Source organism: Rhincodon typus, chromosome 7 (assembly GCF_021869965.1).
Source record: "Rhincodon typus isolate 14 chromosome 7, sRhiTyp1.1, whole genome shotgun sequence".
Classification (NCBI taxonomy): Eukaryota; Metazoa; Chordata; class Chondrichthyes; order Orectolobiformes; family Rhincodontidae; genus Rhincodon; species Rhincodon typus.
The window spans coordinates 13,007,744-13,025,373 of record NC_063338.1 but is presented as its reverse complement, the minus strand read 5'-3'; the positions used below and the strand labels follow the sequence as shown (position 1 = coordinate 13,025,373).

At 39.5% G+C, this 17,630-nt stretch overlaps 1 protein-coding gene across 1 annotated transcript in view; it reads right to left on the bottom strand.

Annotated features, from left to right (window-relative positions):
- Positions 1 to 12,105: 12,105 nt before the first annotated feature.
- The window catches only part of stradb (STE20 related adaptor beta), a 28,712-nt gene continuing 23,187 nt past the window's right edge, over positions 12,106 to 17,630 (bottom strand). The window contains exon 12 of the mRNA XM_020528020.2: positions 12,106 to 16,779. Within this exon, the coding sequence (XP_020383609.1) occupies positions 16,633 to 16,779 (147 nt within the window). The 3' untranslated portion in view covers positions 12,106 to 16,632. The remainder of the gene's footprint in view (positions 16,780 to 17,630) is intronic.

Sequence of the window (17,630 nt, the reverse complement as noted above, 5' to 3'; positions counted from 1 at the left end):
AACGAGGGACACGAATTTGACTAGGACAACACATCCATAATCGCACAAGCCAAACAAACAGAGCAACGCCAGGGAATTCCTGGAGGTCTGGTAATTCAACTGGAACTCCATCAGCAAACACATTGAATTAGACCCTGTGTACAAACCACTGAGAAACAGAACTGGAAATGGTACCAGACACCCCAACAAACCAAGGCATACAAGTAACAAGCGGGACAGAACACCGACGCTTCACCGGAGGTGCATTGATAATGTTACTTAGCAGGGTGACGAAACATTTCCAACCAAACCCACCGGCTTGCCAAGCATGTCTATAACCTTGTACATTTACCTAATACCATCAGTTTTCCTACTTTTGAGGTCAAGCTTGCAAGTCTGAAGTTTTCTGGGTTATCCTTTGTCCCTTTCTTAAACAATGGTATCACATTTGCATTCCTCCTGTCCCTGGGATTAATCTTGTGTTCGGACAGGCCTGGAAAATTTCTGCCAACAGTTCCGCAATATGTTCCTTTACCTCTCTCAGCAATCTAGGATGCATCCCATCCGGGCCTGGAGCCTTCTCTAACTCAAGTGCTGCCAGCCTTTTTAACACCTCTTCTTTAATTATCACTGTACTGCTTAGCACCCACATTTTCCACCAGGCTTTTGTCACCACTGGTAAAGATAGAAGCAAAGTACTCATTTAGTACCTCTGCCATACCCTTTGCTTCAGTGTACAGCTAACCCTGCTTGTTCTTTATGGGACCCACTTCACCTTTCACTAATCTTTTACTATTAATAATTTTTGAAGAACATTTTAAAATTTGTTTTAGTGCAGTCCACCATCCTTTCCTCATGCTTTCTCTTAACCTTCCTCATTCCAGCCTTAGCCTCTCTCCTACATTGGAAATGCTCTTCCTGATTTCTATTGCTATTATTGCCCTGGAATGTATCATATGCCTCCTCCAAATCAATTCAGAAACTTGCTAGAATGAATAAAGAGGCCACATACTCAATGGGAAATTAGTCTAAACAGGGAAGAGGAGCAAGGAAATTTGAAAATGCAGAGAAACCAATCATTCAAATTAATGTTGAAAATGATAAGACTCATAGGAAATTGAACAAAGTTCTGGGATTTACTTCTGGGTTTAAAGGACAGAAATCTGGAGGAGATTTCGTGAAGTTGTACAGAACGTTGAAAACAGTTCTGGTCTCCACTTGATACAAAGGATAGAAATCTGGAGGCAGTTTTATTAATTTGTAGGTTTAAGAGGTTCAATGTTTGGAGGATTATTAAACTTGAATGAATCATCAGTTAAGGCTAGAGATTATGAAAATAATAAAAACATAATTGAAGGTTTTATAGCTGAATGCACATGATATTTGAAACAAAACAGATTAACAACTAACACAAATGGATATAAGTAAGTATGGCTTGACAACCATTACAATGATATGGTTGCAGGATGACAAAGATTGGGATGTGAATATTGAAAAGCACATGACATTTAGAAGGGCTAGAAAGCTAGGGAAAGGTGGAGGGGTGACCCTGTTAATTACTTATGATATTACATAGAAACATAGAAGATAGGAGCAGGAGGCAGCCATTTGGCCCTTCGAAGCCTGTTCTGCCATTCTGCCCAATCATGGCTGAGCGTCCAACTCAATAAACTAATCCTGCTTTCTCCCCATAACCTTTGATCCTGTTCCCCCCAGGTGCTATATCTAGTTGCCTCTTGAATACATTCAATGTTTTGTCATCAACTACTTCCTGTGCTAATGAATTTCACAGGCTCACCACTCTTTGAGTGAAGAAATGTCTCTTCATCTCCGTCCTAAATCGTCTACCCCAAATCCTCATACTGTGACCCCTGGTTCTGGACACACCCACCATCGGGACCATCCTCCCTGCATCTACCCTGTCTAGTCCTGTTAGAATTTTATAAGTCTCTATGAGATCCCCCGTCATTTGTCTGAACTCCAGTGAAAACAATCCTAACCTAGTCAATCTCTCCTCATATGTCAGCCTTGCCATCCCTGGAATCTGCATGGTAAACCTTCGCTACACTCCCTCGAGAGCAAGAGCATCATTCCTCAGAAAAGGAGACGAAAACTGCACAATATTTTAGGTGTAACCTCACCAAGGCCCTGTATAACTGCAACAATTCATCCCTGCTCTGTACTCGAAACCTCTCACAATGAAGGCCAACACACATTTGCCTTCTTTACCACCTGCATGCTTACCTTCAGCGACTGGTGCACAAGGACACCCAGGTCCCAGTGCACACTCCTCTCTCCCAGTTTACAGCCATATTAGCAGATAAAAAGGGAAACCTGGACACAGAAACAGTTTGGATAGAGATGTAAAATGATAAAAGCAAGAAGTCACTTGTGGAAGTGTTGTACAGAACCTTAACAGTGACCATATGGTAGGATGGTGTGCAAAGGAAGAAATAATGAGAACTGCAAAAAAACAGTTGCAGAAAGGTAGCCTAGGTGAGAAATTCATAGGATGTTTTGGAGATAGTTTCTGAGAACAGCATGTTCTGGAGCCAATTAAACAGCGAGCTATATTAGATCTAGCATTACGCCATGAGATAGGATTAATTAATGACCATATAGTGAAGATAGACTTAAGTAGCAGTGACTATTATATGATTGAATTTTATATTCAGTTTGTAGGATAGAAGCTTGGATTCAAGACTACTATTTTAAACTTACTTAAAGGCAATGATTAAAGCAGAACTAGCTAAAAAGTGAACTGTGAAATTAGTTTAAAGGTTAACTCAATTAAGAGAAAGTCACCATATTCTTACTAGACCATAGGGCTGCTCTCTCATTAGAGACAGATGACTGGTGATACTTTAACCCGAGGGTCAGCATGCCTTAAGTGAGGTAAGATGTTGAGAAAGAGAGTCCTTTATGGTAACGTTAGCCTGTGCAGAACCTATACAGTTAGCATAATTCTGCATCACAAAGCAGTCATCCACCAACTAAGAAGAACAGCTGTCACTACGTCCCTACAAGCGATAGGGATGCAATGGTAGACATTTAAGAAGATGCTTCAGAATACAAAGAATAGATCTATTCCAAAGAGAAAGGAAAATTGTAAAGAAAGGACCTATCATCTGTGTTTAGCTAAAGAGTTAATTTAAACTTAAAGAAGTATATAATTACTCCAAGGTTTTGGAGTAGATTTGTAGCTCGGATTGTGGGTGTTGTGGTTGGTTGGCTCGCCGAGCTGGTTCGTTGTTCTGCAGATGATTCATTACCCTGCTGGGTAACATCATCAGCAGAGTTTAAAAACCAGGCGGGAAAACACAACAGCACTTCATTGGAGGCTGCACTGATAATGTTACCCAGCAGGGTAATGAAACGTCTGCTGAACAACGAACCAGCTCGGCGGGCCGACCAACCACGAAGTATATAATTAAATAGAGATAGGTGGCAGGTCAAAAGATCGGACAAAAAAAAAGACTAAAAATTAATAAGCAGCACAAATTAGTGTATAATAGCAATGTAGCTGGAAATATAAAACCAAATAAGAGTTTGTATAGATGTTTTGAAGAGTTAACAAAGTGAGTGACCCCTCAAGCCTATCTCGCCATTCAACAAGATCATGGCTGATCTGCTCCAGACCTCAACTCCTCTTTCATGATAGCTCATTCTAACCCTTAACCCCCCAATATTTCAAATACCTATTTACCTCCTCTTTAAATACTTTCAGTAATGTAGCCTCCACAACTTTCTGGGTGGAGCATTCCAAATATTCACTACCATCTGGAAAAAGAAATTCCCCTAATTTTGCAACTATGCCCTCACCAGTGGAAACACCTTCTCAACATCTACCTTGATAGGCCCATTCTGCTAGTTTCGATAAGATAATTCCTCCTTCTTCTGAACTCTAGTGAATAAAGGCTTAATCTCTTCAGCCATTTTTGTTACATCAACTCTTTCATCTCAAGAATCAGCCTATTGAATCTCTTTTGAACATTGTAGATCTTTTAAATATATCTCAGAAATAGCTGTAAATGGGGAAATGGAAAGAAAAACTCAAGGCCAACATGCTTAACATTCATCAATCTATCATAGGCCAGATGTTAGAAGCCTTTATTAAAGACGTTATAAAGACAGCATTTATGCTTCAGTTATTCATGGCACTGATGAGATCACATCTAGACTACCGAGTATTGGACACCTTATTTAAAGAGGGATGTAAATGCTTTGAAAGCAAATCAGAGAAGGTTTATTATACAAATACTTGGAATAGACGGGATGTCTTATGAGGATACATTCGACAGGCTAAGTATATCCACTGAACGTTAAGAGTGCAAGATGTGACTTGTCTGTAAAGTACAAGATCCTGACGGATCTTGACAGGATGGATATGGAAGAAATTTTTCCTATTGTGGGAGAATCAAGAATTGGTGATCACTGTTTATAAATAAGGAGCTAACCATTTAAGAGAGAAGAGTTTTTTTTTTCTCAGAGAGTAATGAGCCTTTAGAACTCTTGTCATCACAAGGCAGAGTCCTGTAATGCTTTTAAGTCAGATGTAGTTAGGTTCTTGATGAACAATGGAGTGATAGATAGGAATGTGAATAATCAAATTAGCAATGATCTTATTGACTGGCCTACCCCTGCTCCTAATTTGTATATTCATATAGAACATTGTACACAGTTTTTGTCTCTACATTATTAAAAGGATAGAAAGACAATGCAGAAGATACAAAAAAGAAATTACAAAGATGATACAGAGAAGGCTGAGGGGTGACCTGACAGAGGTCTTTAAGATTATGAATGGTTTTGTAACGGCAGATGAAAAGAACATTTTTTCCATTTGTGGATGTCCAAAACTAGGAGTCATAATATAAGATGGTCACCAATAAATCCAAATGGAAATTCTGGAGAATCCTCGTTACCCAGAAAGTGGTTCAAATGTGGAACTCACTACCACACAAAAATGTTGAAGTAACAAGCATGTGAACATTTAGGGAGATGTAGTTAAACAGGTTTCAACATTTGCCATTCAACAAGATCATGGCTGATGATCTTGTTAAACATGAAGGTGAAAAGGATCAAATTGCAATGAAAATGGTTGGGAAGACGCTCAAGAGGAGCATGATGGATCATTTGGGATGAAAAGCTTTTCTCACTGCCTAGGGTTCCATGTAACTCACAGAAAAATCTCAGACAACCTTAGTCCCAAAGAGTACAAAGAACTCCGAAACATTGCTTCAGCCTGATCATTGCTAACTCCTTTTTGATTGTAAACACAGGAACTTCCAACTCAGTCAAATTACAGACTGGACCCAGTAGAAAGGAGCCTTCCCAGGGAACAACTTCCCAGATCGGACAATGAGGCAGCACCTGATCAAAATGAAACAATATCCATATCTCCATCCACAGTTGATGAGGTCAACCATGAAGAGACTGAGCAACAGAAAGGCATCATCAGTGATGTGTTTGAAAGGGTTTGAGGGCTGGGGTGGATATGCTGTAATTTGGTACATAAACAGTCCTTTCTTCACCCAGGGTGTGATCTTGAAGGTTTTCCTCTTTTGGTGATGGGTAATTTATTCAGGATGTCTGAATCTACTGCCTGAGCAGTTGAGCAATGTTGCGATCATCAGCATATAGTAGAGAAAGTAAACTGAAAGCTTTGCCCATTTCTGGAAGGAACCAGAGGTCCAGACAGGAAATGGCATCTGCTCTGTGCCAGTCTCCGGCAACTGACTCAGTCAGTCACTGCATTTGTGCTGCCTCATCATTATTACTTATTCACAGGGTTACATCCTTCCTTCCTTTCTGTTTTATTCAGTCTTTGCAGAATTCCTTTTGGACCTTTCACTGAAATTGCGCCTCATCATTTGCAACCAATCTAAGGATGTTCAAAATATTTAATGTCCTAGCTCTAAATGACTATATTTAATAACAATTGTGGGAACCTCTATTTGTACAGAACCTTGAACAGAATGAAATGTCCCAAGTTGTAGCACAGGAACATTATAAATCAAACGAAGACATTGAACCACAGATTGTGTTAGATATTGAGCCAGATGACCAAAAGCTTGATCAATGGGATGGTCTTTTTAAGAAATGTCTTCATTGAGGAAAATAAGGTGGGCAGGTCTAGGGAAGTAATTTCCAAGGTTCAAACGGAGGTAACTGAAGGCACAGCCACCAATGGTGGACCAATTAATACTGGTGGTGCACAACAGGCTGGTATTGGATGAGTGCAGATATCCCGGAGGGTTGTGGGGCTGAGAAAAATGACAGAGTTACGGAGGGGCAATTAAGGCTATAGATGGATTTGAAAACAGGATTCAAAATGTTAACAAAAAAATCAAAACATTGCTTGGCCCAGAGTCAGTGTAGATCAGTGAATATAGGAGAAACTAGGGGAATGATACTTAGTGCGAGTTAAGGCACAGGCAGCCGAGCTTTGGACAATCTTAAATTTACGGAGGGTAGAATGTGTGGGAGACCAACTTTGACTGTGTTGGAGTAATTGTATCTAAAGGAAACAAAGGCACAAATGACAGTTTTAAGCAGCAGATGAGCTGGAATGGGGTAAACAATCAGTTTTAGTGATGACAAGGCTGGTAACTCATCCCACAATTAAATATGACACTAAAGTTTAAAACAGACTGGTTGCCAGAGGAAGGGAGGGAGTCAGTCATTTGGGAGCAGAACTTGCGGCAGGGATTGAAAGCAACATTGCAGGATAAGGGACAACAAGGTGCAGGGCTGGATGAACACAGCAGGCCAAGCAGGGCCTTAATGCAGTCTAAATAGTCCTGCTGAGTTTGGTTTCCAACACGTGAGTGTAACTTCCAGTTTTCCCTTACCATTCCCACATCCTCCAGTGAAAATTGTAACTGTTATATGAGAGATCGGGTCCATATACTATTTATAGGTAGTGCCTTAGGCCTTATTAAAGGATACAGATTAATCTCAGTGTTTTAAACAGGGTTTTTTGTCTATCAGTCTGGTAATGCAATACTTGCTTTAGACATCCCAAAGTTGAGAAGGTGACCATACCATCTTCTGTAGCATTAAGGCATAAATATTAAATTGACCCAGGCTCCCAACCTAAATGAGTTAGCTGATTTCAGTAATAGGAGAGCTGCAACTGACCTTTGAACTCAGTTGCTTCCTATTCATTTGTAACCAGTTTGCATTGAAGTAACAGCTCCTAACTTTTCAGCAGAATTCCATTCTTATGCTGATAGCACGGACAATTCCATTAGAATGCACCTTCAGAGGCTTGATTCTACATACCTGATAGTTGTTACAATTTAACAGCTGTGTTCAATTTCTAATAGACAGTTTGATTTTCACGATGGAGGGAAGACACTGCTGGAATCAGGGAGAGGTCAGCAAATATCAAAAACTCAAGTGACCAGAGGGGCATCAGATCCTGCCAGTAGTCAAACAGTGACCAAAGGTTCTTACTCAGCCTCACCGAAGAGAAGATGTTTTTCAAATCTATTATTTCCTCAGCATTGAATGAACTGGAAATGAAAGCATGTGACACTGAGGAGCAGATGAAAGGGATAGAAAACATTTCCATACAGGCAGAGGACAAAGAGCACCAGCACAAAACGTGGCAGCTAATGTAGTGTCAGTTCAGACTGGCAAAATGAGCACGATGTTTTGGAAGAGTCAGGCAGGAGTATCCATGTACAATTCCTAATGTTGGGAAATCTGTTCCTGACGGGACAGGCCTGACAATGGGAATCTAGGTCAATCAAAGCCAAATAGTACTGAGCCCATCAACAATTTAACTGGAATAAGACTTTCTCTGATTCCCGAAACCCAACTAACAAATCACCTTAGATTATGCCCATAGCATCATAGAGGGTTGAAGGCTCCTTGGTGTCAGGCACTTAGTGCCCAACTATAAAGGGTCTAGCCTCAGGAAAGGTAGGGTGAAGGGATGGCAGGAACAGGTCAAAGCCTTGCACCTTGCCTCAGCCCTCAACAGTAACCCTGCCCATTCTTATGTCTCCAAGGTGGACCTCCAGGACCCTTAATTGTGTGGGAGCCAGACAGTAGGTTAAATGTCTGAATGCAGTCAAATTGAATTAATTTTCTCCCAGACAGAAGTGACAGAGCGTTCTGTCAGCATTTCTTCAATCAGTGCAGAAAACCATGCAGCATCACTGGAACTAAATTTCACCCATGAAATAGTTCCATCCTGGATTTTCCAAATTCTTTTTTTCACGAAACCTTTTTTATGTATATACTCACCACCGAATCACCCACTTCACCCATTAAAAGAACAATTAACAATCACAGTGCTCAGAGGCAGTACAACAACAAAAATTGGGAAAACAGGAAAAGTGGAGGGAACTAAATTAAAGTGGAGTTGGAGGGAGAAATAATACACTCCAGCTCCTGCAGCACCCATCTCTCTCTAAATCCTCTATCTTGAGATAGCTTGACTTGACATAGTACAGGTTCATTCGCTTGTAGGATTCAAACACATTTGTTGCTACATTGATTGCAAATATACTGTAGCAGATGGCAGAGGTTTGCAGCTTGCTCACAGGACTTTTCCATATTTCTCTTATGCTCAGTGTAAGTCTGGTAAGGCAGCCAGTAAAGCTACAATCAACTCAATCTGATGGTACATACTGTCAAGGGCACAGTGATTTAGAATTCATCCACCAATGGAACACAAGTTGTCCCCAAACTGAAGCCAAAGTTCCAACAGGTCAAGATAGGAAATAACCATGAATGACACTAGGTGCCTCGGATTCAAGGGCGAATCTATCATCCCTCCATAGTGACAGGTGCAGATTGTATTCTTTGTTTCTAAGCTGAAAGCCTAGCCAAACATTACCATAGGGAGAAAAAAATTTAAACCCTATTAATATAAAAATATTCTTCCTTCCTGCCAGTATTAATTGTTCCTCCCTTCATGGACCAGGGCTTCTCCTGAATTGAATGTCACCTGAACAAAAAATTGCAAGACAGACCCATCCTATTTAAAGTACTATTCTGAACAGACAATATTTGGAATTTAATTCTAGTCACTAGTGGTCAGGGATTAGCGATGAGAATCAATTTTTTTTTTACAAAAAGGCCTTTCTTAAAAAGTTTTTTTCTTAATTGGCTGAGTTTTGCTGATCCTTTCCAATAACCGTAGTTCAGTTGGTTTAGTTCAGTCATTAAGCTCTAAACAATGTTCAAAGTTGCAGAAAAGCCAGTTATCAAATACATTTTAGTCACATACTTTTTCTGTACTCATTATGAAGTGAAATATGCAAAAGGTAAATTAGTTCCAATTATTATTCCCTTTATTAAAAAAACATCATTTGAAAACTGGTGACAAACATAGAAAAGTGATTTTATTTCCTGAAGTAGTGGTGACAGACCGAAAGCTAGGCACCCTGGGCTTCAAAATGCACAGATATGCATTAGAACAAGAGAAAGCAGTCGATAAAAAAAAATGGTAAAGCAAAGACAGGATCCTCAAAAGGGGGTCTCTGAGGTACAGACAATGTGCAGATCTGTATGAAAGGATCATCCTTCTGTGGAGAGGCTGGATTTGGAATACTTTCCAAGTATGCTCCATGTGGATAATATGATCCACGTCCGTGGTGCTGATCCAGGTGTGGCTAGCATGACACCTAACAAGCAAGATATGTGGCCAAGTGATGGTGTCAAAGAAGTGGTAGCCCCAGAAGACATCACAAGAGCCGTCCTAAAAGGAAGCCACACAAGATGATGGAATACCTGTAATACAAGATAGCTGCATGGGAGGAGGCAGATTTCAGCTGGAAAAAAAACAAGGATACACTACTTTTTAAATCTCCCCATGTAGTCATTTTCTGAGATAAGGTGGTGTCTTGTTTTAGTATTTTTGACATTAATAAGTCTACATAATGTAAAGTTAATTGTAGCTTGAATCTTGAATGGAATGTAGATTTGAATCTTGCTGAAAAGTGTGTTGCTGGAGCTTTCTCTTTTACACTCATCAGGGCAAAAGCAAGAATCCTTAAGTTTAAGATTTTTACAATTTATAGAATAGCAGTAAAGGGTGCCGACTGGCTGGCACGTTGGTTTTGGCCGAGGCATGGCAATGCAGAAAATAATGCAACAGGCTTCCCAAACTTGCAGGTTATTCATAAAATGCACAAGGCTTGAACATGTTTCACGTTTAAACATGTCAGAAGTGGATTTGTTACAAAATACTCCAGTTAGTTTTTTTGCCTACAAATGCAACACTAAAGACTTTGGCAAAGTATTCTGCTATTGTTAATTGCTTAAAATCAACTTTGAGACATGTATTCACCAATCACTTTGTTTGGCAACCAACTTCCTAATGGAATAACAGCCTGGCTAGGGCAATGGTGAAAAATGCTCTTGGAAACATTCAGCAGTTAACTGTAATGGGGAGGATGGAGGCCTCCTTCATCTGTATGTTTCTGTAACGAATGGCAGAACAAGTAATAAATAATTGTCAAGTCAGTCACAGCCACAGTATGATAGCAGGCTTGCAAATGCCAAAACTTGTCATCAACTGTGACTAATTAGCACTCTTGTCTCTGAGCAGATTGATGATGGTGACTGGTTAGCTCAGGTCACAAGAGCATGGTGCTAATAACACCAAGGTTGCAGGTTCAATCCTTTCACTGACAATATTGCTGGCTTCCATACCAGACTTTATAATTAAGTCTTGTGTAGTCCTAGTATCCCTACCTTTGGACCAGGAGGCCCAGGTTCAAGTCCTCTAGAGCAGTGTAATAACACCCCTGAACAGGTTGGTTAGAAAATATACTAATTAAGTCCTACTCCAGACGCTTAAATACAAAAATTACAGATGATACTCCCGTACTAAGAGAATGCTTTACTGTCCAAGTTTGCATCTTTTGGATGTGATATTTAACTGAAGTCCTGTCTGTCCTCTCAGATGGGTGTGAAAGATTATGTGGTACAATTCGAAAAATGGGAAAATTCTCAGTGTCCTGGCAATGGACTGAAAGGTCTGTTTCCATGCTGTTTGACTCTACGTACTTATCCTTCAATCAACATGCCAAAAACATTAAAACAAAAACATTATCTATCACATTGTTTGTGACTGCTTCCTACATACAAACTGGCTGCTAGGGTTTCTAATGCAATATGTCAAAAGTACTTCATTGGTTAAAATGCTTTGAGATATCCTGAGGTTCTACAATACAATATCCCTTAAAAACCACTATATAAATGCAAGTCATTGTGAAATAGCAGCTGGATCTATTTATGCAATTGGACTTTTGAGACAGCAATCATTCCAGATAATTCTCTGGTTAAAAGTCATACAGTGAACTCTTAGCACACTGACAAATAATCATGAGCAAAGAGAATCCAGTCCAAACCATTCAATCACAACAGAACACAGTAAGTGTTCTTCACTTCCAGATAAAAATGGTTACCAGAAATATACTCATTTTCAACAAACCAGCGTTGCTGCTCTTCTTGGGAAATTGAATAAAAATGAGTAAAATTAAAATGTTACAAAAGATTCCTTTATCTCTCACCAAAACAAACAAAACTGACTGAAATTAGATGCTTTACTTTAAAAGTCAGGATATTAAGCATATGTCAAAAAACACAACCAGCATCATGTCAAGTCTCAGTCATACAGCACAGAAGAGGCCCTTCTGCCCATTGATACCATGCTGACCTATCTACACTAATCCCACTTTCCAGCACTTGGGTCATAGACTTGAATGTTATGACAATGTGTGCTCATCCAAGTAATTTTAAAACGTTGTGAGGTTTCCCCCTCTACTACCCTCCCAAAACGTTTTACCTCAACGTTTTATCTCAAATCCCCTCTAAAACTGCTGCCTCGCACTTGAAAATTGTGCCCCTCATTATTGACTCTTCATCTAAGGGTAACAGCTGCTTCCTATCTAACCTGTCCATGCCCTTCAATCTTTCACACCTCTATCAGGTCCCTCTTCAATTTTCTCTGTTTCAAAGAAAACAACTCTAATTTTTATAACCTCTTTATAGAGAAAATGATTATTCTGCTTCTACGCTTCAGTCACCCACAGCCAGCCAGGAGTTTAGCAACACATGCCACAAGTTGTTTTATTGCATTTTATGCAAGTCATATATCGCGCTTACAGTTATACATTTATATAAGAAAAAAGTGGTCCATAGCAAGATACAAACTTCAGTATTACTTGTGCTGATCCCAGAACAAGTTTCCTTCTTAAATGGAACTTTCCATAGGCAATCGCATTAAATCATAGCAAAATTTCAAGGCACTTTCTTGTGCAGAATAAAGTTAGCAAAACTTAAATTTACTTTTCAATTTAACAGTTTTGAAATATAAAACATGCTCTACAATTAGGTTAATGTTTCTCCAACAGAAGGGGCCCATAGGGCATAAAGTTAACAATCCAAAGTATGTTGTATTAAATCATTCCAGTAAATAGGTCTTCATTATTGAATATCAGCATTAAATCTAAATTCCTTCAAGCTTGTGTGAAGGATTTGTCCCTTTACCTACAACTTTGTGGTGTACACTGAACTGAAAGGTTGTAAATGCAAGATATTCAAGATGGAATCAGATTGCTAAGTTGAAAACAGTCTTATAAACTAGTAAAACATTTGTGTTTTATCTGCTTTTAAAACCCTTTTCCTTTCACTACATATGACACCAGGTGTGAAACAAATGAAATTATACTCAGCAGCAAAATGTTGAATATGTCCTATGAACCTCTGTGACACCCTGTTTATTTGGTCCATCATAAACATATATGCCCTATATATCACCAGTTATTATCTATCACTCTTATCTACAAGAAGCCTGTTATGAGAGCTGTTACAGCTTCACCCTATCGCAAATGCTTAGTAACAGTATTGTTGTATTTTAAAGTTGTTCAAATGCCTTTGGTGTTTTATTGACATTCAAGAATACTCTAAATGTTAGCTGTTACCTTATGATTAAAGATTATAGTATTTATTCCTATACTCACTACACTTGGAAAATAAGACTAGTAAGTATTTTGAGATACATGGTGGTTGTGGAAGGTGCTATTGACGAAAGCTCTCAGTTTTGTCATAGATCTGTTTGTTTGATTGGAGGTAGGGATGTAAATATCTTTGAAGGTGGCCACCCTCAAGGCGGTTCGGCCTGGACTGTGGAAGCAGCAGCAATGGTTGCTGAACAGCCTTTCTCATTTCAAGATTTCTGATCAATTTTTGGTTATCTCAATTTTCTAGAAGGAATCCAAAAAATATATATTGTGTAGAACCTATTGTCCTGTGACAGTGTGATGGCTTGTCCACTTTCCACCACAATTGGTAAATTTGAAGAGGCTTGGGGGCAGCGAGCCAGCTCATATTCATCAACATTTTGTGGGAGAAAGGAAGTAAAAGAAGATTGAAAATAACTTGCAACAGTATATTAAGGCCAGATGCATGTAACTATCTGGGGAAGTGAGGCAAAAGAGAACAGTACTGAAAAGATTCTATGACAATTTGAAGTGGCTGGTAGTGCCTCTCCAACTTGATATATATACTAGGTACTGAATAGTTCATTGAGTAGCTTTCACAGCAACTTCATCTTACAGGCCAAATCTTATTCAGTCAAATTCTGCATAATATTCTCAATAATTGAACATTGTGAAACAACTACATGCAACATTCTTTTTGAATTGTGGATTTATGACCCCAATATGAGGAGAATAAACAAGGGTCAAGGACACCTGCTAGACAGGTGAGGGGAGAAACATGAGACTCACCCCTTTATGGCCTCCAAAGTACTGCAGCCAAACTAACAGAACATGTCTCAAAAGCCCATCAAGGGTGTATAGGAGAGCAACAGTGTGTGAAACACATGCAGGAGAGAGAGAGAGAGAGAGAGAGAGAGAGAGGACAGAAGGGCATGTGCATGTACAAGCATGTGCATGAGCATATGCAGGAAGCAGAGCTTATTAGGTCTCTCTCGAGCTCTGCTTCTTAATCAAAGTGGCAAAAAAGATTTTATTAGTTACCTCTGCTGCCTAACACTTATCAGTGGCCAATTTTGTTAGTTATTCATTCATTTAAATTGTTAATTTATTGCTTTGGACAATTTTTTCAAAATTCATATTTACTGTTATGCCTGCTCTTAAACGTAATCAGGGGACATATTTTAACGTGAGTAAAGTAAATAAACTTTCATATTGTACTACACTGCCTCGTGCATTAGTTCAAGCACAACTTTAAAATGTACGACTATGCAAATGAGCTTGACCAGAAACTTGAATTGTATATTCTCTTTCAAAAATTAGTCCAATTTTGACTGCAATCTGAACCAAAGTGGGAAGTCCAGTCCATGATATTTACAAGAACCACCACTAACATTGTATATTAAGAGGTCTCACATTTAAAATGGAGAGGAGGTCATTAGACTGTAGATGTGTCTTCAGAAAGCACTAGAGTGTGGTCACTGAATTTACCTGAATCAGATTAATACATTTTTGATCAACATGACAGTCATGGTTCTGAGGGGATGCAGACAGGAGGATGGAATGGACGCCACAATCAGATCACCCACGATTTTACTGAGTGGTAGAGCAGGCTCCAAGTATTGATGGCCTACTCCAGCTGAGTATTTACCTGAGATGCTAAACATTCTTTACTGGACAAGAGAATAAGATTACATTTGAGATCAACAAGGTTTTTAAAACTTCAATAGTAACCTCAAACAAAGATAGAAATACACCTACACTCTGAAAGAGCATTCAGAATTTAACTAGGATATTACGATACTTGGAAGACCCTGATTTCACAAAAAGAAAAACATGTGATTTGAAAGTGTTATAAAGGTGAACCCATCTGCAGACTTGAAAAGAAATGACTGAACTAACTACAGATAATACAGTTCAGTTATACATAAAGTTAAATGATCAGGAACTGATGTTACTTTGGTGAAATATAAAAGGTGAATAATTCCTATTCCTTTGACAACTGATAGTGAAAGGGGTATTTTACTGGTGTTAAGGCAGAGACACTTAAGGGCCAGTGTAAAATTAGCCTCATTAGGTCACAATTACACCCAAACCTCAACCATTTAAACTGAAGAAGTTACATACAGATTTAGGCTATTTAACCTTAATTTCCTCCTTTGGCCCTGGATCTTTCTGGTGATTCTGTACTGAACCTTTTCTAAAGCCAATTTTATATCTTTCTTGAGTTGTGACAAATGCCCACCAAATATCAAAAGTACAGCAGACGAGACTTCAAGTTTTTAATCCAAGCAAAGCCTCGCTTTCGAATTCCAGCCCTTGAGAAAAAGATTAACATTCTATTAGTGCACTTATACCTTCAAACTAGCTTTTAGTTACGTGCAAGTGGACACCCAGATCCCCTTCCTCCTCCACATCTTCTAACATCCCCATTGCAAAAATATTCTGATCTGTTTCTCTCCAACCTGACACAAATGGCCTCACTTCCCCAACTGAACTCTTGTCTGCCTTATGATTATTTGTAACGTCCTTTTCACCCCCATCTGTACAACATATTGAGCCTCTTATCAGGTGTAGCATCAGTATAGGTTCTGCAGACAAAACCCTTCTCACCCTCAACCAAACAAACAATCTAGTCATCACTATGAATCAACTGGGTTGAATTATTTAAAAGTAAGAAACTCAAAGTACCCTGTTCATGAAGATGGGTTCCACTGGAAAAATCAGTTAGCGTTATTAACCTGAAAATAACTGCATTAATTTAGGACGTGTTAAAAGGGAGGGTCCGAACTGAAAACCAAATTTCCAGGACCAATTGAAATTCACATACTCCCACATAATATTCAATAATAACCAGGTTTTACGATAATTTACATCTCACATCAAGAACAGATGAAAGGCACAGTGTACACTCTTGTTGAACAATGCAAGAGAAAAGATAAAATATAGCGTAAACACAATGCACACATCTCTAAAGATTGGGTCCCATTTCAAACAATGGAAGCACACAGCACTAACACTTTGTAAACCTTTTCTTCCATTAAACCAGGAGAGAAGGCCCTCCCCTAAGCAAATGGATGAGAATGCTTCAGTGTAACCTGTCATTTGCACTTCTCTCTCTCAACTTCTACTCAGTGTTTTTCTTGCTGTACTTAGTGCGCATCTCAGCCTAATACTAAACCCCAAGAAAATTAGAAACTCAACATAATGGAAACTGCATGTCCAAATTTGTGATTAACCTGCTACGGCATAGAGAGCTCACTAAAGCACCGATGCATCACTGTGAAGTGTGCTCTGATAAATTCAGCCTTAACTTTACTGTTACATCTGTACAGAAAATACAAAGATATGTTCAAAAATATATTTATGCACTTGTACATGTAGCCAGTTTCAAAGCAGTAATCTAATACTGAACTAGAAAATAAGTCCAATCTGACTGCAGGATCAATTTGGATTAAGCTGTGTAAATGTATAGACTATTTACAGCAGGGATGGAGGTCATGAACCTCATGTACAATGTACGCAAGTACATACATGGGCAGTAATGACAAATACTCAATTTTATACAAGGTCATTTTCCATGCCTTCAGTCACCTTAATGGGCGACTGACTTCAGTTGTCTCCAATTCAAGCCTATTTTGCTTTTTTCACAAATATGAAGAGGGATATAGTTGGAAGATGACAAGTAAAATCAAAATTCCCAGTCACAATCTAGCTCTTGGAAGGGACTGATTGAACCATCCATCTGTGACTGCAGCCCTTCTTTGGCCGGAGAACCAGACAGTGGCACTGCTGGTTGAAGCAAATTAATTAGTGTCTTCCTGGTCTGCTTCTTAACCTGTAGAGAGAAGAGAGAGAGACACACAGAGAGAGAGGGAAAATTAGAGCCAGAGTGAGATATGCTGCAAAGGTTAGGGCTTTCAAAATGACTAAAGCAAGTCACCAATGCAAGAGATAAAGTCTTCTAGATTCAAACTTTTGTACTAAGTAAAATATTTGTCAGCATTTTCCAAGGAGTGGCAATCTCTCCAGCCATTCTGTTTTATGAAAGAACAGAGCTCCACATTACTGAGAGGAGAATCCGATCATTGCTCCTTTGGAAGTGTGAACCATGATTCCATTCTGACACCTCTTTTGTAATGCAGAAACGTCAGTCGAAGGCAAACCACCCTCCATTTTTTTATCGCAGTCTGTCACAATATTCTGATATTTAAAGGTTCAGACAGCCACTTTGACAGCTGCTGTCAAAAAGATAAATCAGGTAAGTATGATGTTAGGGTGCTAACTTGATACTCAGCAGTGCTCAGGGCAAGTTGGAGCAGGCGGAGGGGTTCTGGTGTTGCAGCAAGGGTTATGGTTGGAAGGAGGGATTGGGTTGTGTTGACTCCAGTGATGAGGACATCAGGTGAAGTGGCAGGGGTTCCATGTCAGACTGGCTCTGGCAGCAAGGGTTCCAAGTCAGATCCAGTGTGGCCACAGTGAGAGGGCACGTTGGCTTGGGTGAAGCAGGCAGGGAGGTAGGTCCAGGATGGTCCAGTGGAGTGGCAGTGGTGGCCGGGTTGTGTTTGGGTCAGATTTGATGGTGTTTTGTTGCAGAGCAGAGAAATGGGGGAGTATGTCAGACAGTGGGGTAACTGGTTTCTTTAAGGGGCAGAGTGGGAAAGGAGTGTTGGATCAGAATCTGAGGGA